This window comes from Canis lupus, chromosome 6 (assembly GCF_011100685.1).
Source record: "Canis lupus familiaris isolate Mischka breed German Shepherd chromosome 6, alternate assembly UU_Cfam_GSD_1.0, whole genome shotgun sequence".
Lineage (NCBI taxonomy): Eukaryota > Metazoa > Chordata > Mammalia > Carnivora > Canidae > Canis > Canis lupus.
The window spans coordinates 21,493,247-21,506,077 of NC_049227.1; the positions used below are offsets into that span (position 1 = coordinate 21,493,247).

General features: G+C 45.1%; 1 protein-coding gene across 11 annotated transcripts in view; it reads right to left on the reverse strand.

Moving 5' to 3' along the window:
• TNRC6A (trinucleotide repeat containing adaptor 6A) overlaps positions 1-12,831 on the reverse strand; it is a 107,853-nt gene that overhangs the window by 5,659 nt on the left and 89,363 nt on the right. For 8 of the 11 annotated variants that reach the window (XR_005360787.1, XM_038540020.1, XM_038540017.1 and 5 more), the window contains 4 exons: positions 5,416-5,574; positions 4,521-4,661; positions 2,571-2,678; positions 707-928 (listed from right to left, as the gene is read on the reverse strand). Coding sequence is in view for 9 of the 11 variants with exons in the window: in XM_038540020.1 (XP_038395948.1) it covers positions 707-928; positions 2,571-2,678; positions 4,521-4,661; positions 5,416-5,574 (630 nt within the window). In the remaining 2 variants the exon portion in view is untranslated. The remainder of the gene's footprint in view (positions 1-706; positions 929-2,570; positions 2,679-4,520; positions 4,662-5,415; positions 5,575-12,831) is intronic. The other 3 variants (XR_005360788.1, XM_038540018.1, XM_038540022.1) reach the window with 1 other exon arrangement.

Consider the following 12,831-nt stretch of genomic DNA (forward strand, 5'->3'; position numbering starts at 1 on the left):
AAAGAACCGCTCACATAGGACACCAACTACATTCATATGCATTTAGTAGCTTGGATCCTTTCATGTAATTAAAACTCCAGCACACGTACATCAGGGCAGGGACACAATGCCAGTCCAAATCCAGTGCTAGTCATGTAGAGGAGGAGCAGGAAGGGAGGGGAAATGGGTGGTGGTATTCCTGGGACCGTGTGGCTTATGCCTGTGGCCCTGTGTGGTTAACTACAAGTACCCTCCTTCACGCTCACATGTCCCTCTTGAAACAATACAGGTTACGACCATCCTCAGTACACAGGCCAAGCTTCCACCCACACAGGCCTCCTTCCTCACAGCCCTGCTGGGCGGCTCCCACCTGCCCCAGCCTTTCCACACCTGCCACGAGCAGGAAGTAAGCATATGTTCTCAGACACACTCTGGAGAACTTCTGAGAGAAACAAGACGTCCATTCCTTAACATTAACACTGACTGTTGTATGTCTTTGGCAATGTTCTTAAGCAAACCAGGTACGATTTTAAGTAAAATTTAAGACTCACAAAGACCTAGAAATTTTAGAAGATGGCACTGCACTGGGAGTTGCATGTCTGTTTAAATTCAAATCCTATTTCACAGTGGGTAATGCACAGGTCTCTGTTAGATTCAACTGTGGGTACTGGTTCCTGTTCAGCAAATAAACCATAAGAAACCATCCCAGGAAGCATGTTTGTCTTACCTGGGGTGTACCTGGCGTCAGAATTTCCCCATCCTCCACCTACACGAAGGGGAGAGTTATCCCACGTAGACAAGGGTGGCTTCTGACCAGTGAGTCCCGGAGGTGGGCGGGACGGAGCAGTGATGTTTTTAGGTGGTAAAGGGACCTTCCACAGCTCATGAGCCAGAGAGGTGTTTGTAACTGAACCAGGAGACCATGTCAATTTGGAATCACTATTTCTGGCTACTCACAGGGGAAAAAAAAAAACACGGGGGGGGAGGGGAGGTGGAGGAGATAATGCTTTTAGAAAAGAGAAAATTTAAATGATAGCACTCATTCTCCCAAGAAAAGCAAATCAGCCAAAAAGAACTCTGTTAAAAAATTCCCAAGTCAAACTAAACTGCCAAAAAACCCCACAAAAGCCAAAAGAGAACTACTCCCTTACTCAAAATACTCAAACCAGTTGCCTGTTATTAATAATTTCAAGACTTATGAAATTCTTAGCTCAGTGTACAAAACTGTACTGTAATCGAAATCAAAACAAAACAAAAAAACACTGCTTTCAATTGCCCTAAGACACCAACTGGGAACTCCTTACCTTTATGACTCTAACTGAGTCACTCGAGATCGTCACACAGGTCATTAAATAGATTTTAGAACACTCTGGTTTGCACACGGGAAAAAGGGCCACAAAAGTAGTCCCAGCTCAAGGAGTCATCAGAGCAGACGTTCACCAGGTGCCTCTCTGTGCTGAGCCCCAGGCTGCTGGGCACGTGGTGCATACTACCTCTAATCCTGACACACATTCTACCTAGGATCAGAGAGCTTAAGCAACTTGCCTATGGGTCCCATGCACAGCCAGGATTCAAACTCAGGCCTGTCTGGCCTTATTTTTTTTATTTTTTATTTTTTTTCTGTCTGGCTTTAAAAAACAAACAAACAAACAAACAAAAAAACAAAAAAGAGGGATCCCTGGGTGGCGCAGTGGTTTGGCACCTGCCTTTGGCCCAGGGCGCGATCCTGGAGACCCAGGATCGAATCCCACGTCAGGCTCCTGGTGCCTGGAGCCTGCTTCTCCCTTTGCCTGTGTCTCTGCCTCTCTCTCTCTCTCTGTGTGACTATCATAAATAAACTAACTAACTAACTAACTAACTAACTAACTAACTAACTAACTAACTAAAAAAGAAAGCTCACTCCCTGACGTGTGCTGCCTCATGGTGGTGGGGGTGTGCAGCGATCAGGCCCACAGTAAACTATTTGAAGATAATCCTAAAAAAACCACGAGAGGGCAGAAGTGCATGGAAAATTTTATCACTTCTGTCACTGTCCACTACTTTTCTACTTGATTTTTAAAGTGGAAATCCTTTAAATCAGAGTGAGTCAAAGTGTGGTCAGAAGACTGGTCACTACGCAGGTTCTCACTGGTCTGGGACAGAATATGTACAGAAATTCAGAGCGAGCGTCTGTAAACGGACAATGGTCTGCCATTGCCACAGGCCCCCAATTATGGGATCGCTTTCTAACAATTCCAAGTTCAGGTTTACTATACTTTACAGAAATATCAGTCTGCAAAGGTTTGGAAAGTACAAAAATAAAAGCTGCTACTTTTGAGAACTGCTTCACATGAAATTGCATTTAACTGAGCTGGCTCTTGGATGATAGCAAGACTGGCTCAGTGAAAGTGGGTTGTTTTAGAAAATACAGTCAACTTTAATAAGGGACAAATGGTGTCACAAGTATTTTCCCAGGCTCGGGAATATATTCTCCTGCCTCCCTGAGAAGACTTCAGCTAGTGAGAGGAGAGTTCCACACAATAGCCCTAGCCCCAACCCCAGCCCCAGGTGCTGGCTCCCCCGTTCCTTGGCAAGCCCAGGACAAGGCCCACCTGAAGTGCTTTGTGCTGTACTGCTGAGGGGAACGTTGTAGTTGGAGGCACGAATGGATGACCAGGCACTAGTTGAAGGCAGCGTGGTGTTCAAGGATGAGGATGACCCTACGTGGGGGAAGAGCCCAATTAGTCAGCCCCAGAACAAGGGACATGGCAACTTGAAGAATAAGCAGAAGCATCCAGTGAGGCTTCAATGTAACAGTAAGGTCACAAGGAAGCAAATGGATGCTGGGACCCAGGGACGGTGCCCAAGGCTGCACCTGCCTACCTGTCTTCATAGCAGTGCACCCAAAGGGCCTGCTCATCATTCTGACTTGGGGTGGCTCAGGGAGGCATCTTCCCTCCCCTGCCTGACTCTTGGAACTGCCTGTGAGAAGGCATTCCACGGTGACACTCTGAGACAATGCTGGCTCTCAGTACCAATCTGGGCTCCAAAAGGAGGGCTAATTCCTCCTGCTCCCAAGCCCTGTCTGAACTACAGCGACATCTTACCAGAACCCCCACGCCCAGAGAACCCTGGCACTAGCACCAGCACGCCCTCACCCTCTGTCGCACCCCCAGCAGCCTCACAAACCCAGGCTTTCCCCTTATTTTCGACTCCCCCCCACCCCTTGGTTGATCATCATTCTCGCCCCAGGCTGGACTGTCATCTGAATCTGTAACAGCTCCATTCTGGCTTCCCACTCCATCCCTTTTGCCCACCACCATCAGACCACCTGCCCTCAATGGCAAGACTTCTCAAAACCTTCAATGGTTCACTTCTTCTAACATCAGATCTAAACTCTCCTGACAATCTTCCACAAACACGGAAGAAGTCGGTTTCTGCATGCTGCCTGATTCTTCTATCAACTACATACAAGGCTGTGTGAGGCTCTACCCTTGGCTCTGTCCCCACTGTTTTGCTGGGAAAGCAAAGGGTACTTTAACTACTTCTGCATAGTTGTCTGTTAAATTCAGTCATTTTAGAATGAGGAGGATTCTTTCCTTACACTGTGATATGGCAAACACTCACTAACAAAAGGTCATTCATTTAATGTAAAACAGCATTTTATACCTTGTTATAAAAGGTATAGAGGAACAGGAGGGTGTAGGTTTTGAACAGAATCAGAAAATATTTTCTTTCACTCCATTCACCTTCCTTCCGGTGCACACACAGAATACTCTACTCTGGGGTGAGGAATCCCCATATGGTAGGTGGTAGGATGATTTTATTCGATAACTTATTAAAAAGTGCATCTGGACTGGAGGGACTCTTCAACTGGTCTTAATTTTCACTTTCGGGCAAGCCTGGGTGGCTCAGCAGTTGAGCATCTGTCTTCGGCCCAGGGTGTGATCCTGGAGACCTGGGATCGAGTCCCATGTTGGGCTCCCTGCATGGAGCCGAGCCTGCCTCTCCCTCTGCCTGTGTCTCTGCGTCTCTCATCAATCAATAAATAAAATCTTAAAAAAAGAAAAAAAAAAAAAAACCACAAAAAACAAAAAACTCACTTTCAGAGAGACAAAGCTAAATTGCTTCTTTACACAAAAGTCCTTTAACAACCAGAGTGTATAAATGAATAATAATATTCTTCATATAAATGAAGACTACCTGAACCTTTTTAATCTTTAGAAACATCCATTTCTTAATACAATACTGAAACTTGAAACTTGCTATAAGGTAGGGAACGACCCTTCAGTTGCTACTATAATTCCTGGAAGACAAATATTTGTTGGTCCTTTGTTTTAAGTAAACCTATGTGTTTATCATATCTAGTGATAATAAATCCTCATTTATAAAGTGGCAAAGAGTCACCTATAGGAAAACTGAGAATCCACTTTTCATTTTCATAATTCCCTTGGAATGTCAGGTGCTATGACAGGCTGAAAGTTTCACATCTGCCTTGAGCCATTCTTAAACCATGTCATCTAGCATCATTCAGAAATTCTGATTTGTACCCGCCTACGTACCACTGTTCCTGTCCCTGAGGTGGTCAACTTCCCGCACAGTATTAATTGAAAGATTGTTTATGACACTGCCAGGAGTGACGTAAGGGTCAGTTTCAGGGTCAATGTTTGGATAACCTTTCCATGGTTCACCAGGGCGAAATTCTGGAACAAAAACTTAAAATTAGTTCAGGCTCAATCATCACTTAAAAAAAAATCCATTATTAAATATCTAAAACTTATATTCCTAATGTCTATGCAATTCTTAAATATTTCCAGTTAATACTAGCACTCTAAAAGGCTGATTCAGTACTATGATTAGTGTAACATAAGCTGCTATTTATGAAAAACTTGCATAGTTTTGCAAATGAAATCATCTGTGTTTATATGTTTTTAGACTGTAACGTTTTATTTTTAAATTTTATTTTTAAGTAAACTGTACACCCAATGTGAGGCTCAAACTCACAACCTGGAGATCAAGAGCTGTATGCTCTACAGACTGAGCCAGCCAGCTGCTCTTAAACGGTAACATTTTAAAGTGCTTTATTAGATTATGAGCTATAGCAATGCAAACAGAAAGGAAGACTGTAAGTGCATTTTTCATAATGCCTCAGTCAGGATGAAACACCATCAAGTTAGTCCCTGACGCAGATGAAGAGGAACACTGAACAAAGGTTGTATGCTCTTCCTTACACCGGTCAGTGAGGCTCAATCCCCCTTCACTGCCTGGTTACACGCCAGACTGGCTCCTCTACCTGAGACTCAATGCTGAGCTTTCCATGCGTCATGTGTGCACTCTTCCCACCCTTAGCAGAAGTCAGTCCAATCTGCTAGAACTGGGCTACTTCACTAGAATATCTAGAGATAAGGAAATCACAATGGAAACAAAGCACTGTGATAGAAGCCGTCAGCCTTTTACCTGGTGGCCAGTTAACACTGCTAGAGCCGTTAGGCGATTTGGCACGTGGCCAGCCATCTCCTATTGAACCCGGAGGGCTGGCTGGAGAAGTACTGCTGTTCATAAAGTCATAGGGAACAAATGGAGACTCTTCCAGCCTGAAACCACTTGAAATAGCACCTAAAGAGAGAAAAATGAAAATGAATGTGAGGCAAAATACACTAGCAAATTTACTTCTTAGTTTCTTAATTTTCCTCAGGCATCACAAGAACACTCTGTATTGTATCTGTGGTCCCAAACTGTGTTCTGCAGATTGAGTGAAAAGGCAAGGGGAAAAGAAAACTCTGAACTCTTCCAGGCTTCAATCACTTTTAGTTCTCTTATGTCCTGAGGTCTGAACATTATCAAGTGAATTTTATTTTAAGGAGAAGAACAGGGCCCATAATCATCAATAAGTGACCAGAGTATGGGCACAAACTTATTTCCAAATCATTAAAACACTTGTATTTTGGCCTAAATTAAAAACAGGCACAGTGGGGCAGCCCGGGTGGCTCGGCGGTTTAGCACTGCCTTCGGCCCAGGGCATGATCCTGGAGACCTGGGATCGAGTCCCGCGTCGGGCTCCCTGTGTGGAGCCTGCTTCTCCCTCTGCCTGTCTCTCATGAATTAAAAAAAAAAAAAAAAAAAAAGGCACAGTGGACTCCTTATCAGGGGGATGTGTGCTGTTGGGAGGTTGGTGAATAAGGAGAATTGGAGGGAAGAAGCACGGCTATGGTAAAGAAAGAATTATGGTGGAGAACACTGCAAGTGGCAGAGGTATCTGAGAATCCAGGAAACTGCTATGACCGCTGTATATAATGAAAACAAATATCCTTATCAGGATGTTTACATTTCTACCTATACACACAACCCTTGTGACTTATACACGGCATCGGTAAAGACACCTGTTACTGAAATTGAGTGTCCAATCCCACAAAAAGACAACTTACTCTTGCTTATAAACGGTCATTTGTTTTCTGGCGATTTATCCTCCATACTCATCCCTGAACACATCTTAAAATGATTAATGCTTTACACAAGTGAACCCCCCTCGCCGCCTAGCAGAACAGCTTGGGCTGCCACACTATGTGCTGGTCCTGTGGAGGCACAGACCAAGGGGCCGGGCCACACTACAGCATAGTCTACCAACAGCCTGGTGGGTACACAGAGGATGGAAAGGAAACAGAGGGAGGGCCACGCTGGCATGCAAGAAAGGTCCAGGGAGGAGACTCTGGGCAGTAGGAACAGCCTGCACAAAGACCCGAGGAGAAAAGCAGCTTGGCATGTGTGAGGAACTGAAAGACCATTTTTTTTTAAGATTTTATTTATTTAAGAGAGCGCGCACACGCGCACCAAGAGCACGCATAAGCAGGGGAAAGGGCAGAAGGAGATGGAGAAGCAGGCTCCTCACTGAGCAGAGAGCCCAACTCGGGGCTTGATCCCAGGACCCCGAGATCATGACCTGAGCCAAAGGCAGCTGCTTAACTGAGCCCCCCCAGGCACCCCTGAAATAAAGTTCTGACAAACACCAGGAGAGTGAGTAACATGAAGCAGAACCCTGAGGTGTGCAGTGTGTGCTCTGGCTACCCCAGGCCCTGCCAACCCTGACTGTTCCTGAAGGCATGGGATTTTGCAACCCTCTCCTGCAGGGCTTTGCGGCACCCAGCAAGGAGTTCTTTACATTGTGACACCGCCTGATTTGTCCTGAGATCACAGCAGCTGCAGCATGGAGAACCGAAGGCATGCCAGCAGAGAACTCGAGGCATCCAACTGTGCCCTGTGGAAGGAGCACGGGCACCATTCACAGACGGATTGGGTGTGGAGGCCGGAGAAAGGAAGAAATCAAGTACATCTTTTAGACCCAAATATCCAGCACAGGATGAATGGATCAACCAAATATGGCACTGTCCGATACAAATGTCAATACAAACGCGCATACGTATTTGCACGCAGATGAACCCTGAGAACATCATGCCGCACCAACAGAGGCCCATCACAGAGGACTGGATCACATATGGTTCCACCGCCATGAATCGTCCAGCACAGGCAAATCCATGGCACACAGACTCGTTCTTGTGCACGACTGGGAGGGAAGGGAAGGGGCGGTGCAAACAGAAACTCCTCCAGGGCTCTTCTGGGACAGGGGAAATGTTCGATTTGCACAACTCAGAGGATACTAAAAGTCACCGAGCCATACTTTTAAAAAGATAATTGCATTATGTGAACTAAGCTTCTAGCTTCAATAACCCAACGTGAGGATGCACACTTGCTAGTTAGGAGGAGAGAGGGTGAAGAGGAAAACCAACACCCACCCACTCCTGCCAGCTCTGAAGCAGGTGTGAGGAAAAGCCTTCATCACAGACACAAGGCTGCTCTGCTATGAGCGTCTGGAAAAATACAGCAGAGCCCTAAATGTTGCTTTAGCCTTGTTTACTCTGTGACAAAGGCTCCCCTGGTTGCAGTCATAGCGCCCAACTTTCTGGATCAGTTCTTCGGTAGCAGAGCTGGCCTTTTGACAGGACCTCATGTCACCAGTGCTGGTGGGCATCAACCGATTCCTGACTTGGCACACTTATTCCACCAATTCCATCCCCTCTCTTCTCTTGCTTCCTTATCTACTTACTTTGATCTGAGTGAAAAGTGTGTCTTTTTTGTAAAGTGAATTAAAATCACTTGGGAGCTGAGTGGGGTATGAACGAAGTAGCAGTTTCAAGTAATACACAGTAAGCAAGCACAGATGCCGAATTTTAAGTGATTCACTCTTCTGCAAGAACCTGAGATCTAAGTATTCCCCCGCTTTCAGTAAAAAATAAACAAACAAACAAATAAACAAATAAATAAATAAATCCACTTCTACTTATTAAAACTTCACTTTATTAACAAGGAAAATAGGCTGGACATAAAGGCAGCTACAGTCCAGTTATGTTCTATTAACCACTGTATAGGAGGAGGTGCAGAAAATGGAAGGTAGGGTTGTATGGGTGGCAGGTGTAGCTGGAAGCGAGCAGGCCTGGATTTGCACTGGAGACACACCGTGGTCTTAAGAGGCAAGTGTGTTGGGACGCCTGGGTGGCTCAGTGGTTGAGCGCCTGCCTTAGGCTCAGGGCATGATCCTGGAGTCCCAGGACCGAGTCCCACATCAGGCTCCCTGCATGGAGCCTGCTTCTCCCTCTGCCTATGTCTCTCTGTCTCTCATGAATAAATAGAATCCTTAAAAAAAAAAAAAAAAAAGGCAGGTGTGTTGTGAGCCAACCACGAAGGCAGTAACTAAGAGGAAGTCCATGCTGACAGGCCACGTAAAGGGTAGTAGAGTCCCACCCTGTCCTAGTGCTTAAGTGCTCTGCAGGTGTTGCCTTATTCATCATCAAGACACCACAGGAGGTACTACACCATATTCCCATTTAGAAGGTAAAGGTTAAGTTATTTGCCAGTAGCTAATAAGTAGCAGAGTTAGCTCTCAAATCCAGGATATTAATTTTGCCATTTTGTCATCTGAGTCAACTACCATTCCCATTCTTTAGAAAAATTCCAAATGGGTATGCCACCAAATGGCAAATTCGACTTAGAATTCAGATCTGTCTGATTTAGGGTTCAAAGTTCTTTCTGCCACATGACTATCTCACCGTCAATTTCTGATAATCATTAGTCCAATGTTCACAAATCAGCAAACTGACCTTTAAGATAAGTTTAGTCAAATAAAGTTTCAGGATAAAATCCAACAGAAAGGAACAAATGTCACAAAAATATCCTTTTGGTATTAATCAGAGGAACAGATGTGATGTTGCTTAAATCAGAAAGCAAAGAGGCTCTCCTGGCTCCCCTATTATCTTAAATCACAAAGTCCTAACAATTCTGCTTACCATGGTTGTTGTTTTGGTTTGTTTGTTCTTTTGCACACCAGCAAAGCCTTCTGAATTACTTTGTTTTGGGTCGCTTGTATGCAGCAAAGATTTGGATTTTGCTTTATGATTCAATGTGAATTTCATTATTTAATAAATTAGCTTGGCCCATTTATATTTATCAATTTGACATATATTTGGTCCCAGTTTTTCATTATTTTATGATGCCTTCTATTTCTCTATAGACTCTTTAAAAACTCTGAAAATGTGGTATCTGTTTTTATTTTTTTCTGAAATTGTGTTTTTTTTTAAGATTCATTCATTCATTCATTCATTTATTTATGATAGACATAGAGAGAGAGAGAGAGAGGGAGAGGCAGAGACACAGGAGGAGGGAGAAGCAGGCTCCATGCCGGGAGCCTGATGCGGGACTTGATCCCGGGACTCCAGGATCATGCCCTGGGCCAAAGGCAGGCGCCAAACCGCTGAGCCACCCAGGGATCCCCTGCGGAGGGTTTTTTTTAGTGGATACTTTTTTTTTTTTAATTTTTATTTATTTATGATAGTCACAGAGAGAGAGAGAGAGAGAGAGAGAGAGAGAGGCGCAGAGACACAGGCAGAGGGAGAAGCAGGCTCCATGCACCGGGAGCCCGATGTGGGATTCGATCCCGGGTCTCCAGGATCGTGCCCTGGGCCAAAGGCAGGCGCCAAACCGCTGCGCCACCCAGGGATTCCCTAGTGGATACCTTTATAACTTGAATCTTGTCTTCAAAAAAATGTTTATATATATAGCTGACACAGAACATTGTATTAATTTAAGGTGTATAACACAATGATTCAACACTTCTCTATGTACTGTGAAACGATGGCATAACACTGTTATACTAGTCAGGCTACCATTGTTTCCTGTCTAAGCTCTGAATCATACACATAGGTTTCCCAGCCAATCTGCCTGTCTACCTCCACTCCCCAGGTATCCAAACCACAGCCAAATCCCAAAACACTTATCAGGCCACTTCTCAGCTTAACATTCTCCAACAGTTCTCCAAGGCAGAGGGGCTAACATTCAAACTCTTCAATCACTTATAATGCTTCCACCCATCACCCCTGGGGTCCCCTTCCCATCATCTCTGCTTGGTTAACTACTGTTATCTTTCATATCCCAGCTTAAAAGATCACAGGCCTTCTGGAATCCGTTCCCTACGGCCCTCAATCCTAAGACTGAATATTCTTTTATATCTGTGCCCCCTCCCCAGGACACTGTGCTGTGTGCTGACGAGGGGAAAAGATTTTATTTTTTTTAAAGATTTATTTATTTATTTATGATAGACATAAAGAGAGAGAGAGAGAGGAGAGACACAGGAGGAGGGAGAAGCAGGCTCCATGCCGGGAGCCCGACGTGGGACTTGATCCCGGGACTCCAGGATCGTGCCCTGGGCCAAAGGCAGGCGCTAAACCGCCGAGCCACCCAGGGATCCCCAGGAAAAGATTTTATAAATGGCCTTCTAGTTGCAGAATCTTAGGACCATAAAGCATCACAGATAATTTAGTCCAATCCTGCTGTGATACACAATTTTCTGATCAGATGTCCTTGCCTCCATTCCACCCTATTTCCCTTAATAAATCTAGCTTTCTTTACTCTGGGGGTTGTGCAGTAAAGGGTTAAGCACAGTAGGTCCAGTGTACACACTGCAAAGAGCTTCAGGCCTGGCTCTTAACTCCTCCAAGCCCAGAGAATACCCTGCAGGTAAGAGTACCTTTGCAGACCCTGGGCCTCAGCCATACCAGATCGTTTATGGCAATAACGTGACTTCTGGTGAACACCTGTATCTGTCTATCTAAGGCCTGGGTCATACTGTCATACTGTGTTTTTATCTGACCTCTGACAGGTCTGCAGGGGATTGGGGACTGACTGGTGCAGGTGCTTGATGACTATTATGACTGGCCGCAGTAGAAACCCAGGACATCAATCTTGGGAGAGCTTCTTTGGTCGGCAATACTTTGTACGTGGTTTCACACATCACTGCTGGAGAATTAGGTCTGTGAAACCCCAATGGGAGGGGACAATAGGAAATTTTTCCTGGACTGTGCCCTAAGCGTCTTTTTCCCCTGCTAACTTTCAATTGATTCTTTTGCTGTAATTAATACTCATAACCATGGGTATTACAGCTTTTCTGAGTTCTGTCAATTCTTCTGTCAACTCGAAAGTGGTCTTGGCCACCTCTGACACACAAGATCTCCTGCACTTGCTCTTTCTTCTTGCTCCAAAATTAACTTACTAGAGCTAAACGGTGATAAAAAGACAACCCACCTAAGATTGTGTTGCAAGTGGTCAATGCCAGCCAAGGCCTTCCCCACAGGCCTCTCCTTCCCACAGGCTCAGCTTATGTCTGATGTAAGCCTGAATATGACTATTACATCACCCCTCTTAACAATGACCTCTATGCTGCTCTACTGCTAGGGGATAACAGCCCCTCTTATCTATAACAGGGAAGCACAAATGCCAGCAAGGCTGCTCAGCATTTATAAAGAAGCAAAGGAGGCCGGTTACAGGCAAAATGCCATGGTCCTTCTCCAAACAAAAACACCACTATGGGGAAATATTTCCCCGGTTAGGGACTATAGGAAAATCTCTCTCCACCAAAGAGAGGAGGGGCACAGGTGTGAGGGGAGTGAGAAGAGAAAGGAAGCAAACCCCCCCCCCCCCCCCCCCACAGTCCCAAGTAAGGGCAAAGGCAAATGACACCAGCACTAAGCTGAGTAGAGAAGACAATAGGGAGGACAATGAGCCGCAAGCGCATGGGCTGTGGGCTACTCTGCTCTGGGTATGTACTGCTTTGGAGCCTGGGGCCGCCAGACCTCTGTATTTCTTTCTTTCTTACCTTTTCTTTTTTAAAAGATTTTATTTATTCATATGAGAGAGAGAGAGAGAGAGAGAGAGAGGAGGGGAGGGGCAAAGACACATGCAGAGGAAGAAGCAGGCTCCATACCGAGAGCCAGACGTGGGACTAGATCCTGGGACTCCAGGATCACGTCCTGGGCCAAAGGCAGGCGTTAAACAGCTGAGCCACCCAGAGATTCCCAGATCTCTGTATTTCTAATGAGATGCGAGAAGTCAGAATTTGTATGTGAAATTGCCTGAATGTTTACATAGATGCTGGTTCAAAAAGCTGACTTTCAAAATAGTGAGGGTCTAACAAAACGTAACATGTGGGCTGGCAGCTTTGGGAGAGAGCCCTCCTGAATACATTTAGATGTGAATTTTTTTTTTAAGGGAAAAAGGAAAATTACACCAGAGTATTAACATAATACGATAACATTTCTTTCTTTCTTTTTTTTTTTTTTTTAAACTTTTATGTATTCATGAGAGACAGAGAAAGAGGCAGAGACACAGGCACAGGGAGAAGTACGCTCCTTGTGGGGAGCACAACATGGGACTTGATCCCAGGACATTGGGATCATGCCCTGAGCCAAAGGCAGATGCTCAACCACTGAGCCACCCAGGTGCCCCTGTTTAATTTTATATTAGGAGAAGAGAAAACAAAGCCAACAAAGAGTG